The following is a 23793-nucleotide window of genomic DNA, read 5'->3' on the forward strand; positions in this document are numbered from 1 at the left end:
GGCTGCTGAGCCCTCAGGATCTCCTGCCTTCTGGGCATTTGTGGGCAGAGATATCAGCAGGGCAAGGCTTGATGGTCACTGGCAGCAGAGCAGCTAGGGATGTCTTCCTCAGCTCCAAGGGATGGTTCCCAAAAGAGAAGCCAATGTAGGGTGTTTGAACCGTTCATTTGTCTGTGACTGGAGCAGGGTTTCCTTGTGCTCTCAACCCCTTCCACCCCTTCTCCTTTGGCATCTTGGGGACCATCCAGATAGGGAAGGACCACATGGAGGCCAAGCTTGAATGCAACAGAACTTTAATGAGTCAAAAGAGGGAAAGAAATCTCTGCCAGTGGAGGCCACCAATGCATGGATGCCCAGGGGCAGCTGTGAGTCTTTGGTCCTTGACTGTGGAGATGTTTCCTCATCGTGTCTGTCTGCCCACCCCACAGAGGATGAGGAAGACAGATGGTCCCCACCAGAGTAGCCTTGTGGGAACCTTGCTGCTAAGGGGATGTGAAGCAAACAAGGAAAAGGGAGAGAAAACCAAAGTCATTCAGCTATGCTGAAAGCAACATTGAAAACATCGATCCTTTGCCCAGCACCATGTTCTGAGTTCCTCAGGGTGTCTCCCTGGGGTTTCCCCAGAGTCTTTAGCAGGGGAGGCACCTTCTGCCACTGTAGCGTCTGGAAATGCCAGAGAGGTCACAGCACCCAGAGGTGATGGGCACTCCATCACAGCTGAGGATGCTGCCAACGGCAGCGGAGGTGGAGGATCCCACAACGGTGTTCTGTGGGAAGGAGCTGAGGATGGGGCCGGGCAGGGTCACCACCACAGCAGGAGGCTCAATGAAGACAGTGGAGTTCTGGCACTGCCTGACACAGGGCTCATTGCAGCTGTTGGCCAGTGGGGTGGGGCCACAGGGCAGGCAGTGGTTGTAGCAGGACATGTCTCAGGGCTGGAGGTGCACCTGGGAGAGAGGATACGGATAGTGAGGAGCACATGGCTGAGTGAAAAGCAGCCTGATTTCCCTGTCACAAAGAATCTAAGGCCACTACTGAGTGGAGAGCTGAAAGCTCAGCTTGAAGCCAGATGGTCCCATTTTCCTACAAAGAGGAGCCTGGACCATGGAGGACATTTCCTAGCACATAAACTAAAAGATCCCTCTGCCATGTCCCAGCCTCTCGCTAAGCAGACGCTCATCCCTCTTCCCTCTATCATGACAAAAACACCCAAGCCCCCCAGCACAAGCCAGAGCCAATATCAGCTGAGATGTCCACCAGGAGAGATCTCACTTAGGAAAAGAAGGAGGATGAGCTTCAGACTCACCTGGTTCCTAAGGAGAAGGACGCCAGAGACCTTGGATCAAGGAAGACCTGAATGAAAGGAACATGAAGCCTGACATTGCTGTTCTGTGAGTGGAAGGACAGACCCTGTGGCCTTCACAGGAAAGCCAAACAGCTGATGACCACAAACAACTTCATGTGCCACATTGGAATCTCAGTCTGAGCCCAGCAGCTCTCCCTGGGAGGAAAGGGACGTTTGATTCAAGACCACATCCCCCAAAGCCAGCTACTGTCCCACAGGGCTGTCCAGTATAGACCCTCTTTCTGACAAGGGCTGTGCCCAGTGGGGAAATTTTCTAAGGCCATCTCCCCTCCTGAATATCGGTCGCCCTGTGCTCACATCAAGCTTGGAGACAGTACAGCCAAGGGCTTTCCCCCTTGCCTTTGAGAGACCTTAGTGAGATCAGAGGCAGGGAGCTCTGCTGGGAGAGCTCAGCCAGGGCAGGTTCCCCTCTCCGTGGAGCTGCTGTTTCTGAGCTGAGGCTCTAGTGTAGCCACGATAGCTGACTGTTCCTTTTCTATTGCTACCTGAGAGCATCCAGCAGAACCCCGTGCCCTTCCCTTCCACATCTGGTTTTAAATGTCCAAGTTTCCAATGAGACATATTCGAGAAAATAAGAGTACTGTTAAAATAGCAAGCACTTGACCTCCAAACCTTCCTGCCATGCCCTGCTGCTGTGCCGTTTGCCCTCCCCTTGGCTCCTTCCAGGCCACCAGCCTCCCCGTGGCTGAGGTGCCCGTGCCGGGGACAGCCCGCGCCCGCCCTCCCTCACCGCCGGTGTCGCTGCGGGCAGCTCCGCTCCGGCCGGTCTCTGCCGCGGCGCCGCCTTCCTGCTCAGGGCTGAGCCCCGGGGCGGAACTGGCGGAGGCGAAGAGGGGAGTAGAGGAGGCGGCGGAGAGGAGGGGGCGCGGCCGGAGCGGAGAGCCGGGGCTGGCGGTGGGCAGCGAGGCGCGGGCGGCGGAGCGGCGGGATGCGGCGGTGCCGGGGCGAAGGGCTGTCGGGGCTGGTCGTGCTGCTGCTGGGTGCGTGGGGCTGTTTACTCGGCGGCGGGGGGCCGGTCTGAGGGCTGTGTGGGGCCAGGGCTGACCCTGGGGAGGCCCTGGCACGTCCCTGACTTCTTCACGTACTTCTCTAATCATCCTCCCATCCATCTCCCCCTCTGTTACATCACACATTCCATGTGAAAACTCAGTGCTCAGTTCTATGTTCAGCTCTCCCTATTTCCTTTCTTTCATCTGTGTCTTTCCATATAACTCATATAACTCATGGAGTCATTCCTTCCCCCTTGCTACTTTCTTTCCTTTATCCCCTTTTCTTCTTCAGTGACTCCACCCTTTCACCTATCATTCATGCATTCATCTCTCCATCAAATATGAATGGACACTTCCATTAATGCACATGTTGACATCCTCTGGAAACACATCTAATTATCTCTAATTGTTCCTCACTGCTTCTAGTAGATTTGTTCTAGGAAACAGTAGCAGGGCTGGGCAGAAACTTTGAGTGGTTTTTCTTCTTTATTTCCTCAGCAGTGGCTGCGGGCAGAGCCCAGGTGCAGCAGGAGCCGTCGGCAGAGACCCCCGAAAGCACCGGCATCAACATCACTTGCTCGCACCCCAACATACAGACCACGGAGTTCATCTACTGGTACCGTCAGCTCCCGGGACGAGGCCCTGCATTTCTCGTGCTCACTCGTAAAGACTCGAAAGAGCTGCGGGACCCGCCGGGGCGGCTGTGGGTGTCGGCAGACCGCCGCTCCAGCGCCCTGTGGCTCGCCCGGCCCCGGCGCGGGGACGCGGCGGTGTATTACTGCGCCCTGGGAGACACGGGGAGAGGAGCCGGGGCTGCGGCCGGGCAGGAACCGGCGCGGGCGGGGCCGGGCGTGTGTGTCGGGGTCGGGGGGGACAGCCCCGGACGGGCCCGCCAGGGGGCGCTGCCGCTCCGCCCGCCGGGGCCGCCTCGCCCCAAGCGGCCACAACTGGCCCAGGCTTGCCGAGGCCTCCCAGCCCCCTCGCTCCCGGGAGACGCGCTCCCGACTCCCACGGAGTCAGTGGTTCAAGCTCCCCAGCAGCAGGAGAAGGGCATGTCGAGGTCAGAGGCACCTTCAAGCGCTCCCCAGAGGGGCTCAGTGGTGAGACCATGAGCTTGTTTGACAGGATTCAGCACCTCTGGAGTTGAGGCCCAGGAGACAGGGCAAAATGCTTAGCCTGGACACACTGAGCGCAGCCTCAAGGCATGCCAGGTTCCTCCTTGAGGAGTGAGTCAGAAAGGGATTTGCTGAGTTGCCCTCAGGGGCTGGAGGTCTGAGGGGAGTGAGAGCTGGCAGGAGGCCTCTGGCAAGAGACTATGGGCTCCAGCCAGTCCCTGGGGAACCCTGTGTGGCTCGCGCAGCTGACAGAGGTGGTCAAACCCCATGGGCAGAGGCTTCTGAGGCACAGAGGGAAGGATCAGCCCTGCTCCCTGTTCCAGCTGGACTTGAGAAATGTGTTTCCAGGCAACTCTTGGCAGGTGACAAAGAAGGCAGAGTAACAGGTATGGCCAGGCCAGCACACGCATCAGACACATGTTCACACACTTTTAGTCCCTCTCATCCCTTTCTCCATCTGTCTTCCCACACTTGTTTTAGCCCAAACTGCTTTGATCCTTCCATTTTCCTGTGTTTGCTGCTTATTTTAAGCATGCCATGTCATGTACAATCCAGGAAAAAAACTTTTCCACTTCATCCCATAAGGGGTTTGATCCTCGTGTAGGTAGAAACACCCGGAGCTGAGAGGCAGCGCTTCTACACCGGACTATGCCTGAAAGGATGCTCAAGCACCTTCTGACATGGAGGGCTGTATGGTGTATGAAGGCACGGACTCCGGCTGTGATAAGCACGAAGTCATTTATTGCTTCTCAAGCCTCGGCTTTTATACCCAAGCTCTAAAATTTTCCATGCACCTGCTAGACAAGTAAACACATATTTCAGATCACTAACCCAGTTGCCTTATTCAGTTCCCACTAAGATAAGTATGCAAAGCTGTTTTCTGTTCCATGTTTATATTGGACAGATTCCTCTTCATTTCGTCCATATTGACATCTGCGTTCCTTTTTCTGTGTGCTGTGTTTACTGTCTTTGGCCATACGCAGGCCTCTGCTTGTAGATCTGCCACAGATCCCCCTTTTTTGTTTAACACCAGACCATTTATTAACAAGGTCACCATGACTCGTGCTTCTACTCGTCGTGACGCTCTTAGCAGGTTATGTATCATACTAAAAACAATTAAAAACAGAATCAAAAAGAACCCTGCTAGGCAATTGTCGTGGTTTAGCCTCAGACGGCAACAAAGAACCACGTGCCGCTCGCTCGGGCCTTCCTAATACAGGAAGAATCGTAAGAAAAGGCAAGACTCTTGGGTTGAGACAAAGGCAGTTTAACAGGACAGCAAAGGGAACAGGCAAACAACAACAACAACACGGATAGGGGAATATACAAACACAATTACAGAACCGCCGCTCCCCGCCTGGACCCGGGATGGCCCAGCCCGCTTTTAAGCAGCAACTTCCTGCCCCCTCCCCCGGCAGCTCAGGGTAGGCGTGGCTCACATGGCATGGAATACCAGGAAAAATTAACCCTATCCCCACCGGAACCAGGACAGCAATAAATACCCAGATTTTTAAATTTAGTGCAGAAAGCAATTTTTTTTTTATTTACCCATGAGAAATCCTTTTGTAATGTTTCAAATGCATTGCAGTTCATTAAATCTTGAATTTTTAGTATTTGAGCTTTTAGTTGATCATGTAAAGGACGAATATTTTGTTGCAAAAACATGTCAAAACCACCTTGGAGATGGTATTTAACCATTTCCAAGCCATGTAGCGACGTATTCCAGGGGAGAGATGTAACACAAAGTCTTTGAGAGTTGTACCCCCAATCACAATACAATCACAATACAGAGAAAGATGTGTTTTTAATGCATTTTGCCGATCCCCTATCCATATTACTGCTGCTTCTAAAGCTTGTAATCTGGCTAATATTTCTTCATCTATATGTTCTTGCGTATCTAATTCTTCAGTTACATTAAATAAAGTTTCTCCTACAAGCTTAGCAGTCTGGACACATTCAGTAAACACAGCAACAGCTACAGGAGCTGAAGCTAAAATAACAATTGCAGATATTATTGCAAAAATCAGCCATCCAAAAAATCGTTTAGAGCGTCTGCGTGTTTGGTTTATTTCTTCTTGCAAAATTCTGCTAAAATGTCCTAACCCTCCAGAACCTTCCCATTCTCTGGTAAGGTTGATGGGCAACCACACTTCCACTTGTCGTCGCAATAGAAGACGACATGAAATATTATTGATTATTGGTTCTTGTGTAGATATATGTGTTTTATACCATACTCACATTAAATTTACACAATAAGATTGATTACATTGTTGTACACTTGCATTTTGAGCCAAAGCAAATACATACAGCTGAGAAGTACAAATCATTACAGAATCTTCTTGCTCACAACTACTATTTGTTGTAGTATTATCTGTGGTTAGCTTATGAAGACTTCTGTTTACAAATACAAATCCCATTCGCCAGCCCTCAGTACGTAGTCCAATAAAAAAAGAATCTACATGAGACAGAAAAGAGATAAGCATTAAAAACTGAAAGATTAATAAGAATACACATCCCTAGGTATGCCTGTTTTTACTCATTGATTGGCTCGACTGGTTCCAGCCTTCCTTTTCCTGTACTGGGCTCAGCTGATGAGCCGGCTTAACAAATTTTGCAGGAATCCAGAAGGAATCTGAGGACAAAGACACACAAGCATACCCTTGACCCCATGTTATCAGGAGGACTGGTCCTTCCGAGCGCTTATAATACACCTTCGGTTGTTCAGGCCATTCAACAGTTCTTCTGAAATGTCGCTCTACTGTTGTGGATGACAAAGAAGACATCTCTAGAAAATTTAAAACATAAGTTGCTTTATACAGTCACTCTTGAGGTGTCATACCTACGGGATTTCCCCTTTTTTGTTTAGCAAGTATGGCTTTTAAAGTATGATGCATATGTTCCACAATTGCTTGCCCAGCTGGGGAATGAGGAATACCGGTGACATGTTTAATACCCCATGTCTGTAAAAAGGCCTGTATTTTAGCGGACACATAAGCTGGTCCGTTATCAGTTTTTACAGTTTTTGATACTCCTGTGACTGCAATGCCTTGCAACCAATGTTGAATAACGTCACGAGCCCTCTCTCCTGTATGAGCAGTAGCTACAACAAAGTGAGAAAACAAATCAACTGAAACATGTACGTAGCGCAAACATCCAAATTCCATAATGTGTGTAACTTCAGATTGCCAAAGTTTATCAGGTGTAAGCCCTCATGGGTTAACCCCCGCAAATGATGGCAGAGGAGCCAGCTGCTGACAATCGGCACAAGTTCGCACAATATCATGTGCTTGTTGTTCTGTTAAAGAAAATTGCTTCCTTAACGCCTTTGCATTTTGATGAAAAAAATCATGTGACATTTTAGCTTGCTGCATAATGTTCGGAGTTGTTACCGACAGAGTGTGATAATCTGCAACTCCGTTTCCCTCAATTAAAGGACCAGGTAAACAGCTATGAGAGCGTATGTGGACAATAAACTAAGGAAACTGTCTTTTTTGTAAAAACAACATTAATTGCAGCAATAGCTTAAATAACAATTGGTTCCCTACTTGTTTTAGAAATGCTCCTTCAAGTCTTTGAACAATGCCAGTTGCAAATGATCAAACTGTGTGCCTGAGCACTTCTCTCTTACCCTAGAGTGATATTTTCTCCTTTTTGTCCCTGGGCACAGAGGTGGCTCCTCAAGCAAAACATCTCCATGAACAGCAGCTGCTGCAGAATGTCTCTGACCTGAGCCCACAGCAGGAGTCCGTGAGGTTTTAATTTTCACGTGCAATGGGGTAGGCTAGACCAGGAAAGCAAGAGCAGGAGGTAGGAATGGAGATGACCCCAGCCCAGGTCAGGCAGTGTCCACGCTAGAAGGATGCAGGTGCTCATGGATGACTTTTACCACTTCAATATCTGCTGCAGGAGGAAAATGGCTGCCACAAGGAAACCAGTTGTCTGAGGTGTATGGTAGACAAATTTCTGAAGCAGGCAATCCATGAACAGACTAGGACAGAGGCTCTCTGTGACCTGCTAACCACAAGTGAGGAAGAACTGTTGGATGATGTAAAGTTCAAGACCAGCCTTGCCTGCGGTGACCAGGAGACTGTGGAATGTAAAATCCTCACAGAACTGACCAAGACAAACAGGACAACTACTGCAATGGACTTCAGGAGAGCACATCTTGAAGTGGCCAGGGATTGACCTGCTTGGCAAGATGCCCTGGGAAACTTCCCTGGAGCACAGCGGTCCCAGGAGAGCTGGCTAACCTTCAAGGAGAGCCTCCTCAGAGCACAAAGATGGTCCTCGGCAATGTGGACAAAAGAATGCAGCTGGAGTGGAAAACTGCAAGAGATGTAAAGGGAATCAAGAAAGGTGTTTCTGGGCCTATTGGCAGCAACAGGATGGCTAACTAGATGTGGGCTTATTGCTTGGTGAAGAAGTGGATCTGGTGACATGTGCCATGTACTTGATGTCTCTCCTGAGCTTTTGCTGGTATGGCTTCTCCTCAGGCCTACCACATGCCTGCATGTCCCCACAGACTCTATGGGAATGAAGCAGCACCCACAGTAGAAGAATAAGGAATTGGACATACACAAGTTCATGGGATCTCTTGGGATGCATCCAAGGGCATTCAGGGAGCTGACTGGACAGTATCTACCCAGTGCCTGGAAGGAAGATGGAGCAAATAATTTAGAGAAGGCTCCTTCTCTAAATGCATGAAAGGCAAGAAGGGGATTGGGAGCAGCTGACATGGTTTTACTGAGGACAAATGATGCCTCACCAACCTCATTGCTTTCCATGAGGAGGTGACAGGCACTGTGGGAAGGGGAGGGGCACTGCCTGGGGTGTGCCGTGACTTTAGCAAGACCTTTGACATAGCCTCATGGGTGCACACACATGCACACCCATAGGCACACAGAGCTATGCACACTAGCAGGCATGCACATGCACAAATATGTGTGCTGTTGGGGAATTTTTATTGTATCATTTAAGGCAAATTAAACACATGCTTATGCTTAGATTAAAAAAAAAACAACACAACAATCACCAAATGATCAATGTATTGGACAATCTTCCCACCGTATGCAGTTCTACAAGGAGTTTGCAAAGATGAGTCAATTCCTTATATACACTGTCAGCAGCATAAGTGCCAACTGTCATAAGTGATCTTCCTAAGGGTGCCGTGGGGGTGTGGGACCAGTCCCAGCTCTGTAAAGTCACTGGTGCCTCAGTGATGAGTATTCACAGGGCAGCAGAGTGTGGCACACCTGGGACAAGCCAGACTCCCCACAGGCTGCAAACACTGAGGCTGGGGCACCCGAAATTATAATAACTGATCCCAGGAAGAAAGGCACTCTGCCTCTTCAAAGCATTCCTTAAAAATGTCATTTGTTAGTGCCAGGACTAGAAAGAAAGAGATGATAATATAGGTAACCTTACATCCCTCGAGACGCTGGGAACACTGAGCAGATCCCATTCACAGAAGCGTTGCTCCATTTTGGTCCATTGAGTTTTAGAGCATTTTCTTCAAAGGAAACAATTCCATTCATCATTTCAACTGTCAAACGCTACAACTCTGCCAGTTGTTTATTGCATGTGAACAACTACGAGCAGCTTTCCCATCCTTGTTTCTTAGGGTGGAAACCAAGGGGTTGATCAGGGGAGTAAGAATGATGCAAAGAAGAGCCACTGCTCTGCCTAGTGACCCTTTGGAGGGGGTTCATGTGTAGGTGGAGACACACGTGCCATAGAAACAGGCCACAGCAGTGAAATGGGAAGCACGGGTTGAGGCAGCTCAGTGCCTTCCTTCTGCACAGCAGAGCTACAGGACGATTCTTGCTCTGCATCTGTAGAGAAGTGAGGATGAAGTGGAAGCAGCAGAGGGTCACCTCACCAATACCAAACATGATGACATCCTTGTTGGCAGAAGTGCCAGCACAAGCCATGTCCAGGAGGAGGGGTGGCAGATGACTGAACTGGTGCATGTGCCTGGGTGCACAGTAAACCAAATGGGACATGATTATTGTAGGCAGAGCACACAGGGAACTGGCCAGTCCTGTCACTGCCAGCACCCAGATGCACACAACTGATGCGTGATGGCCCGGTAGCATATTGGGGTGCAGAGAGCCAAGCAGTGGCCACAGGACATGGGAGAAGTACAGCTGGGCCATGCAGCACTGCAAGGAGATGGGTTTGTTCCCTGGCCTGAGGAAGCCCTCCAGCACCTTTGGAAGGAAGACACCGGAGAAGAAGCTTTTTGTCTTCAGTTGTGCTGAGCTGGACATCGTCAGCTGTAATTCCCTCTTGGTGGAGGACATGGCTGTGGGGATTTCCATCCTTCCACTTGTACACTTTTGTCAAGACATCTGGATTTGCATGCAGGAAATAAAATATGGGAGTGTAGTGGTTGCCAAGAGACATTTTCACTGATCAGAAGGGAAGAGATTAACATCCTCTCCTCCCTGAATGGCAACCAATCCCTGAGCACAGAGTTTCTGTGGGGACTCTTGGAAAGTGCACCCAGTCCCCTCATCCTTGCTGATCTTCTCATTCCCCTGCATGCTCTTTATGAGAACAATTTGATCTCCCTCAGAAATACACCGTTTCACTGTCCCCATTTCTGTGCTGACTGCCCTCGGTTCCCACAGGTTTAGCCCAGTTTGTAGCCTCAACTCATTCAGCAGCATGGGTGACTTTTCCCTGCTGATGCCCCTAGGCCATGGCCCAAGATTTGGTGATGGAGGAGAGAGGTCACCCCAAAGCCTGTTCCCTGCATTACCACTCCTGCTATTCTGCGGAGCCAATCATCTTCTGTAACTCCACACCCACTACCCAACCACCCCAGCACAGCTCCGGCCATAGCAAGAGGAACACCCTTCCTCAAGAGCTCATAGGTCTGCTGCCCCCTCAGGGCCTCCTGCCTCCCTGGGCACCCATGAGCAGAGACAGAGCAGGGCAAGGCCTGATGCTCATTGGCAGCAGAACAGCCCGGGATGTCTTCCTCAGCTCCAAGGGATGGTTCCCAAAAGAGGAGCCCCTGCAACCTGTCCCAACCTCCCATTCCTCTCTGAATGGAGAAGGATCTCCTTGTGCTCTCAACCCCTTCCATCCCTTCTCCTTTGGGATCTAGGGGACTGTCCACAGAGAAGGACCACATGGAGGCCAGGCTTAAATGCAACAGAACTTTAATGAGTCCAAAGAGGGAAACAAAGTCACTCCACATGGAGGCCATCAATGTGTGGATCCCCAAGGGCAGCTGTGAGTCTGCTGTCCTTGGCTATGGAGAAGTTCCCACATCATGTCTGTCCTCCTGGCCCACAGAAGGAGATGAGACAGACAGTCCCTACCAGGCTGGCATTAGGGGGACAAAGGGATCCAAAGCAAACAAGGAAAAGGGAGAGAAAGGCAAAGCCATTCCGCTGTGTTGAAAACAACATTCAAAAGATCAATCCGCTGCCCAGCACCGTGTTCTGAGTTCCTCAGGGAGTCTCTTCTTGGGGCTTTCCTATAATCTTTATCAGAGGAGGGACCTTCTTCCACAGTAGCGGCTGGAAATGCCAGAGAGGTCACAGCACCCAGAGGTGATGGGCACTCCATCACAGCTGAGGATGCTGCCAACGGCAGCGGAGGTGGAGGATCCCACAACGGTGTTCTGTGGGAAGGAGCTGAGGATGGGGCCAGGCAGGGTCACCACCACGGGAGAGGGCTCGATGACAACGGTGGAGTTCTGGCACTGCCTGACGCAGGGCTCATTGCAGCTGTTGGCCAGAGGTGTTGGGCCACAGGGCCGGCAGGGCAGGCACCGGTTGTAGCAGGACATGTCTCGAGTGTGGATATGCACCTGGGAGAGGATCAGGGAGGAAAGAGAGTACAAGGGTGTGTGAGGAGCAGCCTGGTTACCCTGTCACAAAGGATCTAAGGCCACTACTGAGTGGAGAGATGGAAGCTGTGCTAAGGAGCCACATTGTCATCAGTGGTCTAAAAAGAGGAGCCTGGCCCATGGAGAGTCTTGTAATTTGTAAACCAAAGCCATCTAAGGTACATTTGAGCTACTCTCTTTCAAAACTTCCCCACACTTCTATCTAGCATGACAAGGAGCTCCAGGACGCAGAAAAGAACAGGGGCAATACCAGCTGAGAGGTCCATCGAGGAGAGATCTCACTTTGGAAGAGGAGGAGAAGGAGCTGCAGACTCACCTGGTTCCCAAGGAGAAAGAGGCCAGAGAAGTGAATGAGAGAGCAGGGACTTGGGCTGGCTTTTATACCTGCCCTTCATTGACGCAGCACCAGAGGCACCCTTTGCAGAGGTAACAATTTTTGCACAAGCTCATCTTGAATGCAAACCATCACAGCTAATGATATGGGCTGTGCTTTGGTTTCCTGCACTGCTGCCTTTTAATTTCCAGAGTTGTTCCATGCCCATTCCCCAATGAAAATTGCATTTGAGGAAGAGGATGAAAGGCCCCAGGATTTCCAGGGCAGGAATACGGCAGTGCAAGGCAGAAGACTCAGTTCAAGTGCTGGGTGGGTCCAGAGGAGGCAAGTGACACCAGCCTGGGTCACTTCAGTGGGGCTGTTTGGTGTCGTTCTCTGGAAGAAGCTCCAGCCATCCTCCGGTGGCAGCCCAAGTGCTTCCGCACATGAGGAATTGACATGTCCACCTCTTTCTTTCCCTCCTCAGCTCACCCTAGTGGTCACTTGTTGCCTCCCCAGGTTTGTGCGTTGTCCTGTTAGGTTTTTGACCCCATCCTGCCTAACACTGTCTTCAGGAAAAAACTGTGGCCTGTTTTGACTCGTCCCCACTCTGTGCAGTCTGTGAGTACACAAGTAAAGACATAGGAATGCCTGGGGCCTTGTCCTTTCCCAAATGCTCTAACCCTGCCACAGTTGTCCCCAGGTGTTGTCAGCAGGATCCACACCTGGGTGTGTTCCTACATCTGTTCTTCTCATCTGTGCTTTATGAGTAGCTGTGTTAGCGTGGATGAATGTGGAATCACAAATTAGTGTATAATTTCATGGTGGCCTGCATGAGACCGTGTGTGCATGTGTGTCCTTGTGTGTCCCTCCTCAAGAAGCAATATGCTGCTCATGACAGGGACATTCTCTGTTGCTCTCTCCATGAGCACCAGAGAGCAGCAGATTCCCAGATTCAGAAGGCACCTGAGTGCAGCTGAGTGGTGATGGAACCAGCCTGCTGGAGATGTGTCCAGGGAAGAGGCACTGAAATTCAGCCCCTGCCTCCTGACACCTCCTTCTCCTGCCCTCCAAAGCTGCTGCTAATTTCAGGCCACAAGAACAGTTTCACTCCTGTTTGACTCCTTAGTTTAATTCATATTAACAATATTGGGAGTGCCTCAGCATGGCTGGCAGTCCCCACTCCCTGCCTCTCCAGGCCAGGACACAGCTCCTTTCCCCAGTATTAGGGAGTTCAAAAGGATGGGGATTGCTTTCTGGGCAGGGAGAAAGGATGAGGAATCTTGTCCACCATGTGCTGGCCATCCCTGGGTGCAAGTTTCCAATGCGGTGTTGGTGGTGTCTGGGGTGGGATGCAGTCTTATCTCACGTCCATGTCAATGCCAAATGGACTTGTACAGCCCATTGACCTGATGCCATGTCAGGCAGGGGCTGAGACCTTGGATCAAACAGGTCCTGAATGAAAGGAACATGAAGCCTGAGGTCACTGGTGAGTGGAAGGACAGACCCTGTGGCTTGCACAAGGAAAGCCAAAGAGCTGACAACTGCTTTGGTCTTTCAGCCTACAAGGACCTTCATGTCCCACACTGGAATCTCAGTCTGAGTGCCCAGCAACTGCCGCAGGAGGGTACAGACATTAGATTTGAGGCCACATCCACCAAATCCTAGTGCTGTCCCACAGGGGTTTCCAAAAGGGACCCTCTTTCCGACACGGGGTGTCAAGGGTGTATGGAGTTCCTGAGCCCATCTCCCCTCCCGAATGTTTGTCTTCCTGGACTCAGGCCCAACCAGGAGACAGTGCAGCCAAGGCTTCCCCCTTCCCTTTCATGTATTTTGGTGAGCTCATTGCCAGGGAGCTCTGCTGGGACAGCTCAGCCAGGGATGACTTCCCTCTCTGTGGAGCTGCTTCTGAGTCGAGACTCTAGTGTAGTTGAGGGCAAAGCTCATTGCATTCTCAGGAGGTGATGAGCACTGTGGACAAGAAAAGGCAGTGGAGATGAGTATCTAGAGTATAGCAGGACCTCTGACAGCCTCTCCTGTCCTTTTTATGACCTAACTGGAGGTAATTGGGCTCAATAAGAGGATGGTAAGGTAAGAGTGGAATGTCGGTCAGAAAGAGCTGTGAGCAGTGGTGCAAAGCCCAGCTGGCAGACACGACCTTGTGGGGTCCCTCAGGGATCAGCAGTAGCACCAACACTTCCTAGTGTTTTCATGAACAGTAGTGGGAAGGTCAGCACTTCCTGCAGGTTTGGGGATGACACCCAAGTACAGGGAAGAGGCAGGACACTGATCTCTGTAAGCCAAATTGTTCCCAGCAGGTCCATGAAGTACCTGTTTCAAGGAAACCGAGAAGGTTGCCTAGACTCTGGAAGTGCTCTGCCACAGGAGTAGAGGCAATGAAGATCTGCTGGAATGAGGGGAGCTCAAGTTCAGAAGCAGGCTAAAAGAATTGAGAACAGGAATGGGGTGGTGTTGGTGGGGGGGTGGGTTCTGCAATCTCCATCCTGGAGTGGCCTGGTATAATGGGAACTGTTCAATGCAAGTGTTGGTCTAGATGACCTTGGGAGCTCCCTTCTGACCTGTGTTATGACACTGGGATTCCCCACCACCCCTGCCCTCCGTGACCCCTGCCTGCCCATGGGCACATTTGTCCTCACACTCCCTCTGCCCCAACACAACTCCTAGGCATTGTGCTGGGGCTGCAGAGCAGCAGCTGAAGGGAGGCTCTCAGCCTCCTCACTCCCAGCTGCAGGAAAGGAGTGGCTGCTGGTTCCATCCCCTGGGCTTGGAGAGAGCTCTGGGAAGCTGGTCCATGTGCTGGGCCAAGGCCCCGCTGCTGTGCCAGGCTGCAGCTGGTGCTGTGCAGGCTTCTTCTTGCTGGAGGACGGGGAGAGTCCATTCCCCAGTTGGGCAAAGTGGTACCCGTGCAGAGCCCCTGAGTGCTCTGAAGCCGGGCGAGCCTCCGAGCGGCGCCAGCGCAGAGCTGAGCGCCGGGGCGGAGCTGACGGCGGACGGCAGGAGCGGAGAGCAGAAGAGGCGGCGGAGAGGAGGCGGCGCCGCCGGAGCAGAGAGCCGGGACAGGCGGGGAGCAGCGAGGCGCGGACGGCTGACCGGCGAGATGCGGTGGTGCCGAGGCACAGGGCTGGTGGGGCTGGCCGCGCTGCTTATGGGTGCGTGGGGCTGGCGGCGGTGGATGGGGCCAGGGTTGTGCCCGGCGGGTTCCACGGGTAGCCCAGCGGCAACTCCTCCCTCTCCTTCTTCAGCCTCTCTTTCCCCCTCCTGCCTCTCTGACATCTTGACCATGAGCCAGCAACGTGCCCTTGTGGACAAAAAGGCCAATGGCATCCTGGGGTGCATTAAGAAGAGTGTGGCCAGCAGGTCAAGGGAGGTCATCCTCCCCCTCCACTCTGCCCTGGTGAGGCCACATCTGGAGTACTGTGTCCAGTTCTGGGCTCCCCGGTTCAAGAAGGACAGGGAAATGCTGGAGAGGGTGCAGCAGAGAGCTACCAAGCTCTCTAGGGGACTGGAACACCTCTCTTATGAAGAAAGACTGAGGGATTTGGGTCTCTTCAGTCTGGAAAAAAAGTGACTGAGGGGGGATCTTATCAACACTTTTAAATACTTAAAGGGTGGGTGTCAGGATGATGGGGCCAGGCTCTTTTCAGTTGTGCCCGGGGACAGGACAAGAGGTAATGGGCACAAACTTGAGCATAGGAAGTTCCACCTAAACATGAGGAGGAAATTCTTTACTTTCAGGGTGGCAGAGCACTGGAACAGGCTGCCCAGAGAGGTGGTGGAGTCTCCAACTCTGGAGACATTCAAAACCTGTCTGGACACGTTGCTGTGCCACCTGCTCTAGGTGACCCTGCTCTGGCAGGGGGGTTTGACTAGGTGATCTCCAGAGGTCCCTTCCAACCCTATGTTTCTATGATTCTGTGATCTTTTGTGCCCCTTCCCAACCCCCCGAGTCCCCTCTTCCTGTTCTCCCTCTTTCTTCCCCACCTCTGTTGGTACGAGACTCCTTGCACGTACACCAGATTTTTCACGCACGCTCTCCTTCCCCTGTGCATTCTGCAGTTCTTATTGCCCTCAATATAGCCCTCTCTCCTTCACTGTAACAAGCCCTCTCCCTGTCTGCTCGTTATCCACCCACGCACTCATATTCTGACTCATCTCTCCATGCATTTACCATCTCCAAAGCCTCTTCCTACTCCTCAAGACCCCTCTCTCATCTTTCCCTCTGCTTCCTTCATATCCATAACCACAAATTGTCTTTTCTGCACCGTGCCATTATTCCATATATCCTCTGATCCCTCAGTGCTTTCAGCATTTATTATTCTTCTCAATTCAGCCCTTCATCCTTCATTGTAGCACATCTGACTCTACTGTCTCCTCTTCTTCCCTCCACCCATGCATCCATCCACCCATGCATCTATGCATCGATCCCTCCACCTGGCTTTCATTCTAGCTCTGTATGCATCCATTAAAAAGTCCCTTGCAGACTTGTCCCCTTGCTCCACAAACCCACACGAGGATCACTCTCGATGCCCACTTGGTCCCCATTTGTTCCAGTGCAGCTCTATCCACATGCCACTCTTTCTGACGATTTTCCTGGCAAAAGAGCCATCAGACCTGAGTGATCTTTGGTGATCTTTGGCCTTTTCTTATACTTTCTCAGCAGTGGCTGTGGGCAGAGCCCAGGTGCTGCAGGAGCCGTCAGCAGAGACCACCGAGGGCATCGGCATCAACATCACTTGCTCACATCCCAACATAAAGTCTTACGACTTCATCCACTGGTACCGTCAGCTCCCGGGACGAGGCCCCGCGCTGCTCCTGAGCACTCTCAAAGACTCCAAAGAGCTGCGGGACCCGCCGGGGCGGCTGTGGGTGTCGGCAGACCGCCGCTCCAGCGCCCTGTGGCTCGCCCGGCCCCGGCGCGGGGACGCGGCGGTGTATTACTGCGCCCTGGGAGACACGGGGAGAGGAGCCGGGGCTGCGGCCGGGCAGGAACCGGCGCGGGCGGGGCCGGGCGTGTGTGTCAGGGCCGAGGGGACCAGCCCGGACGGGCCCGCCAGGGGGCGCTGCCGCTCCACCCGCCGGGGCCGCCTCGCCCCAACCGGCCCACTGCCCGGACCGCTTCCCCCGCCTGACCGGCCCCGGCCCCGGCAACCCCGCACTCCCAGCGGGACGCACACAGAAATCCCCCGCCACGCTGCCGCCGCCGCCGGGGCAGGAATGGCGCCGGGAGCGCTGGCCGTGTCCGGCGGGGCCCGGCAAGGAGCGATGGCAGCCGCCGGCCCCGCTGGCGCCCGGCCAGGAGCAGCGCCTTTCTGCTCCGCACAGGGCGGCGGGCGGCAGAGATCCTCCTGCCCACGGGCAGCCGCCCAGCCCTCGCTCCTGCCGCACGGACCGCCCACTGCTGACATGGAACAAACGGGGCCTCTTCTGAGCCTCTTGACTTTCCCCACGAGGATGCCGAGGGAACCCTGAGCAGCTGCTTTCCTCTGCTCTGCAACCACGGGGACTCCAGGGCGCAGTTGCCAATGCCAAATGGTCCTTAGAAAAGGACAACCAGGAAGGGTTTCTCATTTCATTACTCTGTGAAAGCTCAGATATACAATGGAAAACTGAGTCCTCCCGCTACAGAATTTCCCAGAGCTTTCAAAATGTTCCTGCTAGCGTTACAAAGTCGTTGCATGGGGTCAGGAGTTGAAGCTCACCAGCAGCAGGAGAAGGGCATGTCGAGGTCAGAGGCACCTTCAAGCGCTCCCCCGAGGGGCTCAGTGGTGAGACCATGAGCTTGTTTGACAGGATTCAGCACCTCTGGAGTTGAGGCCCAGGAGACAGGGCAAAATGCTTGTCCTGGACACACTGAGCACAGCCTCAAGGCATGCCAGGTTCCTCCTTGAGGAGTGAGTCAGAAAGGGTTTTTGCTGAGTTGCCCTCAGGGGCTGGAGGTCTGAGGGGAGTGAGAGCTGGCAGGAGGCCTCTGGCAAGAGACTGTGGGCTCCAGCCAGTCCCCGGGGAACCCTGTGTGGCTCGAATAGCTGACAGAGGTGGTCAAACCCCATGGGCAGAGGCTTCCAAGGGACAGAGTGAAGGATCAGCCCTGCTCCTTATTTTCTTTCAACTTGATGACTTTATTTCCAGGGAACTCCTGGCAGGTGACAAACAAGGCAGAGCAACAGGTATTGCCAGGCCAGCACACACATTAGACACATGCTCACACACTTTAGCCCCTCTCATCGCTTTCTCCATCTGTCTTCCCACGCTTGCTCCTGTCCAAATGGCCTTGATCCCTCTCTTTCCCCATCTCTGCTGCTTCTCCTAAGCATCCCATGTCACACACAATCCCCAAATACTTTTTCACTCTATCCCATAAGGCGTTTGATCCCCTTGTAGGCAGAAACATCCCTGAGTTTATGTGATGATCCTCTCTTCTCACACTTCTGGAGGGTGCCGTCCCTAGAGAAAGTGGCTGATTGTGATACTTGAATGAAGAAGGATTTGATGTCTGTGAAGCAGAGGGCTGTGCTGGATGTCCTCCAGCCAAGAGAGGTGGTGTGTCTTACTGTGGGTGGGATGTTTACAGCAGGTGCTCTTCCTAGAGACATTTCTCTTGAAAGGTCTCATCCATGGCCTTGGGAGAAAGGAGAGAAAACCCTGTAGGGACAGGGAGTCAGACACCTGGATCTAGGTGCTATTGGCCATTCCTCGTTCTGCCTCCTTTCAGACACTACCGAGGCACAAGGACCACATCACGGGTGCAAAAGTTCCTCTCTCAAACCCCATGACAGGTGAGTGCAGGCCCTTTTCCCTGGCTGGGCAGTGGATGCCAGGAGAAGTTCACTGCTCCCATGCTGGGGGCTGGTTGTGCTGGTTGTGATCTCCAGGAGGAGCAAAAAGCAGGAAAACAGCCTGCAGCCTCCTAGTGCCTGACAACAGACTGCTTGCTCTCTTCCTTCAGGCTTCCACAGGAGTTTTCACGTCCTCAGGTCCCTTTGGCAGTGTGACCTGGAGCTGAGAGGCAGCGCTTCTACACCAAGCTATGTCTGCCTGAGGGGATGCTCAAGCACCTTCTGACATGGAACACTGTGAGAAGCCCGGCTGTGGCCTGACTTCCCAAAGACGAGCCTTCCCGTGCTGAACAACCTCCCCTTGGCCCTTGCAAAATTAGGGTCACAGTTTGGTTTCGTTCCTTGGGCTGAGCACTTTAACAACTTCAATTAGTCTCTCTGCAGAGCCTCCTCGTGGCAGAGATGTGGAGTCCCAAGCCAGACAGTCCCAAACTCCTGTCTGCAGCAGCAGAGAAAGAATTTTGCTCCACCCCCTGTGCTCAGGGTTGGTGGGTGCTTTGGGCTGGCAGAGGGAGGAGAAGTGGTGAACTCTCAAGCTTCAACTCCCGCTTCCTGAGACATGCTTTGACACGGGGTGCATGGGAGAGTGTGACATGGTCCTGATTTTCCTGGCAGCTCTGGTGGGACTGGCATATTTTGGTGAGACACAAGGTTCAGGCTGGGGAGGAGCGGGGCAAGAGGTTGTTGTGCCAGTGGTGGGAGAAGAAATTTGAGTTTGACTCTGCAGGAAACTGGGATTCATTCCACAGGGAGAGCAGGGAGTACAGGTGGGAATGGAAAATCATCTGGGAGATGTCAGCTGTAATGGGTATGGAAGGAGGACGAAGACTCTGCACATGCCTTTCAGTGCTCACAAGAACCTTTCTATGGGTTATTTTTGCACGGGTGTTTAGAGAAAGAGAGAGCTGCTTGGGTAGAGTCCTACACTGGAAATGGAAACTTCTCTCCCAGGTGTATTTGACCAAATGCTGCCAGCCTGTGTAGGGATGGTTGAAATTCTAGGGGAAGGCTGGGTCAATGCAAGGAATGTTGGAATTCCTTTACAGGTCATGCACAGAAGGACTCTGTGCTCCAATTCCCTCCAGAAAGGACCATCCAGGCAGGATACGACACAACACTGCACTGCAATTTCTCCACCAACTATTCTGGTGCCTTCATCTACAGGTACCAGCAGCTCCCAAAGCAGTCCCCTCAGATGCTGTTGTGGGTGAGCAAATACAAAGCTCATGTGGATTCAGGGAGGTTCTCCTCCATGCTGTCTGCAGAGGACTCCCAGGTGCTTCTACATGTGTGGGACGCCGAGCTCCAGGACAACGCTCTCTACCTCTGCGCACTGAACCCACATCTGTGCCCTCAGTGTGCAGCACTGCACAAGAAGGGGAGGGTGTACCCTGGGAGTGATTCCCTCCCCACCACTGCTTGCATGGAGCTCTAAGCTCATCTTGCCCAGGAACCACACCCGGGTGCTGTGGTGAGGCTGGGTCTCTGTCTGCACAGTCTGTGCAGCAGGGAGAGGATCTGAGAATTGGTTAGGTTGAAAAGCATCTTTTGAGATCATGCAGTCCCTGTTAAAGCCGGGCCAGCCAGAGCAGGTTTCCCAGGACTGCGTTCATTTTGGTTTTTCTGCTGGTGGGCACTCACTCTTCTCCCGTCAGTGGGCATTACTGAGAAGAGTCTCTTCTTCATTCCCTCCCATCAGCTATTTACACACATTGCCAAGATCTCCCAGAAGCCTTCTCTTCCCCAGGCTGAACACTGCCAGCCCTCTCAGCCCATCCTCAGAGGAAACATGCTCCAGTCCATCCACTATTTTGCTGTGCTCACTCCAGTATCTTTCTTGTACTGGGGAGCCCAGAACTGGACCCAGCACTCCACAAGTGGCCTCACCAGCACTGAGTGGAGAGGAAGGGTCAGGTACCTTGTCCTGCTGGTGATTCTCTTCCTGCTGCAGCCCAGGATGCTGTTGGCCTGCCTTGCCACGAGGGTGCATTGCCACAGCAGGCTCAGGGACACCCCTGAGCCACTGAGACTGAGTGGGACACAGCAGTGAGTGTTCAGGAGAAGCATCCCAGAGGCTTCTTCAGCTATAACTTTTCCTGAGCGTCCCTCAATGACCACTGTGTGAGAAGGGGGCTCTTGGTAGGAGACGTGACTGCTCCTGTGGCTTTACTTCCCAGGTACAGAAGCCCAAAGTGGGAAAATGACTTCCTGGCCCTACGTCTGGGGATCAGGGAAAGCCTAGACATGTGAGCAAGACCCATCAACCAGGCATTGGACAAGATTCCCTGTTCAACCACTTGAGCTGTCCGCCTGCTTTTCATGTCTCCCCTCCAGCCCTGAGCACTCACCAGTACTTGGCTGGGGCGATGCCTCTGGGTCCCTCTGGGTTCTCTGCCCAACAGGAAACCACTGGTGGCTGCATTTCCACGATGTGCATTTCTGGGCTCTAGTTTGTCCCTCTGTGCACAAGGCTCTTGCCATACTAAGTCCCTCAGCCTTTCTTTATGAGAGAGGTGTTCCAGTCCCCTAATCATCTTGGTAGCCCTTTGCTGTACCCTCTCCAGCAGTTCCCTGTCCTTCTTGAAGCGGGGAGCCCAGAAATGGACACAGCACTCCAGATGCAGCCTCACCAGGGCAGAGTAGAGAGGAAGGATGACCTCCACTCGATCTGCTGGTCACGCTCTTCTTGATGCACCCCAGGATGCCATCAGCCTTTTTGTCCACCGGGGCGCATTGCTGGCTCATGTCTGAGGCCAGGTTGTCCACCAGGATTCCCAGGTCTTTTTCCACTGAGCCGCTCTCCAGCAGGTCAGCCCGCAACCTGTACTGGTGCATGGGGTTATTCCTCCCCAGGTGCAGCACCCTACGCTTGCCCTTATTGAATTTCATAAGGTTTCTCTCCACCCAGCTCTCACGCCTTTCCAGGTCTCACTGTATGGCAGCACAGGCTTCTGGTGTGTCAGCCACTCCTCCCAGTTTTGTATCATCAGCAAACTTGCTGAGGGTGCACTCTATCCCTTCATCCAGGTCATTGATGAATATATTCACTAGGACTGGGCCCAGTACTGACCCCTGGGGAACACCACTTGTTACTGACCTCCAACTAAACTCTGTGCCTCTAATCACGACCCTCTGAGCTCTATCTTTCAACCAGTTTTCAGTGCTTAGGGGAAGGGTCACAGGTGAGGGGGAAAGAGGGGACTGGGGATGAGCAAGGGGAGCCAATAGAGAGGAGGAAGGAAAAAGGGAGGTACTTGCAAGTAGGCAGCGGCTGGTCAGTGCGCTTGTTGGGATGAGCCCTGTGCCCGATCACCACAGTCCCCTCTACCTTCTTCATAAATCCTTTCTTAATCTTCCTTCTGCGTACCTTCACTCCCTTTCCCATGTGCGAATGAAAGAAGAATGAAAGAAGCTCCAGCCGTCCTCACCTAGACACCCATGGGCTCCTGTGCATGAGGAAGTGCCACATCCTTCTCTTGCCCTCCCTCCTCAGCTCACCCCAACGGTCACTTGATGTTGCCTTCCCGGCTGTCTGCGTTGCGCTGCTAGGTTATGACAACATCCTGCCTCACACTGCCCTCAGGAAATTGGCCAGTTTTGACTGTCTCCTTGCAGTCTGTGAGTACATCAAAGACACCATGGGCATGCCAGGGGCCTTGTACTACCCCAGAATGCCCTAGCCTTGCTGTGGTTGTCCCCAGATGTCCTCAGCAGAGCCCACAGTGCATTTTTATGTGTTTCCATTTGTGTGCTTTTGAGTGCAGCCAGCTTTTTGTGAATGGATACGGGAGCACAAATTTGTTTATGATTCCACACCAGTGTGCATAAGCCTGTGTGAGTGTGTGTGTATGTCCTTGTTGTCCCTCCTCAGGAGGGAATGTGCAGGTCATAGTGAGGACAATCTCCCCTGCTCTCTCCATGAGCACCACAGAGCAGCAGGTTCCCAGGATTAGAAGGAGCCCGAGTGCAGCTGAGCGGTGATGGCACCAGCCTGCTGGAGATGCGTCCAGGGAAGAGGCACTGAAATGCAGCCCCTGCCTTCTGAGATCTCCTTCTTCTGCCTCTTCACAGCTGACGCTCTGCTGTTGCCTATTTCACACCACAACAAGGATGGTTCCACTCCACTTGGGATCCTTAGTTCAATTGAGTGTGACAATATCAGGAGCACCTCAGCATGGCTGGCAGTCCCCGCTCCCTGCCTCTCCAGGCCAGGACACAGCTGCTCTCCCCAGTGCTAGAGAGTTCAAAGGATGGGGATTGCTTTCTGGGCAAGGTGAAGGCTGAGAAATCCTGCCCACCATGTGCTGGCCATCCCTGAGTGGATCTGCTTCCAATACCGTGTCAGGGATATCTGGGTTAGGACACAGGGCCCCTCTCATGCCCAAGCTAAGGCCCAACGGAGTTGTTCAGCTCATTGGCCTGGTGCTGTGTCAGGCAAGGCCTGAGAGTGTGTCCCAAACAGGTACTGAATGAAAAGAACATGAAGTCAAGGGCCAAGTGCATTGCTTTCTCAGGAGGTAACAGGCACTGTGGAGAGGGCAAGGGCAGGGGATATGGGTACCTGGAGTTCAGAAGGAACTTTGATACCCTCTCCCATTCTTCTTTATGACCAAATTAGAGATGAATGGGTTCATTAAGAGGATGATAAAATGGGTGGAAAATTGGCTGGACTACCAGGCTCAAAGAGTTGTGCCTATGGAGAAATGGGCTGACTGGAGCCTCATGAAGGCCAAAAAGAGCAAGGGCAATGTTTTGTATCTGATGGAGGAACCAGCCCATGCACTCACGTAAGCTGGGAGCTGGCTGCCTAGGAAGCAGATCCACAGAAAAGGATGTGGGGTATAAGGACAGCAAGCTGAATGTAAGACCACAGTGTGCCCTTGCAGCAAAGGTCAAGTGCATCCTGAGCTAGATTAGTCAAAGCTTAGCCCACAGGTCCAGGAAGGTGACCCTGCCCCTCTGGCCCATGTGAGAACACATTTGTAGCACTGCCTCCAGGCTGAGGTGCCTTCGTCCAAGAAGGATATTGACCTACTGAAGCAAGTCCAACAAAGGCCACCAAAGTAGATAGGGGGCGGGCAAACATGACGTGCGAGGAGAGCCTGAGAGAACTGGGCCTGACCATCTCGGAAAAGGGAAGGCTCAGGGGAGACCTCCTTGCTTTCTACAACTGTTTGATCAGAGAGAAAAGAGACAAAGGACGAAGACACTGGAAGTGCTAAGTGACTGAGTAGCGTCAATGGACATCACCTAGCATGGGGAGAAATCTGTAGGATTTCATATGGGAAG

General features: G+C 52.6%; 2 protein-coding genes across 2 annotated transcripts; both read right to left on the reverse strand.

Annotated features, from left to right (window-relative positions):
* Positions 1-629: 629 nt before the first annotated feature.
* Positions 630-926, reverse strand: LOC141732544 (feather beta keratin-like). The gene has a single exon (XM_074561686.1). The coding sequence runs from the start codon at positions 924-926 to the stop codon at positions 630-632; it is 297 nt and encodes a 98-aa protein (XP_074417787.1).
* A 10045-nt stretch (positions 927-10971) lies between these two features.
* Positions 10972-11274, reverse strand: LOC141732616 (feather keratin Cos1-1/Cos1-3/Cos2-1-like). Its single transcript, XM_074561884.1, has one exon. It carries the CDS (start codon positions 11272-11274, stop codon positions 10972-10974), a length of 303 nt encoding a protein of 100 aa, XP_074417985.1.
* Positions 11275-23793: the final 12519 nt, after the last annotated feature.

The sequence above is a fragment of the Larus michahellis genome, chromosome 18 (genome assembly GCF_964199755.1).
Source record: "Larus michahellis chromosome 18, bLarMic1.1, whole genome shotgun sequence".
NCBI classification, from domain to species: domain Eukaryota; kingdom Metazoa; phylum Chordata; class Aves; order Charadriiformes; family Laridae; genus Larus; species Larus michahellis.

What these genes read in the sequence shown, in the direction of transcription:
- LOC141732544 (XM_074561686.1), bottom strand. Translation starts at nt 926, where the DNA reads ATGTCCTGCTACAACCACTGCCTGCCCTGTGGCCCCACCCCACTGGCC.
- LOC141732616 (XM_074561884.1), bottom strand. Translation starts at nt 11,274, where the DNA reads ATGTCCTGCTACAACCGGTGCCTGCCCTGCCGGCCCTGTGGCCCAACA.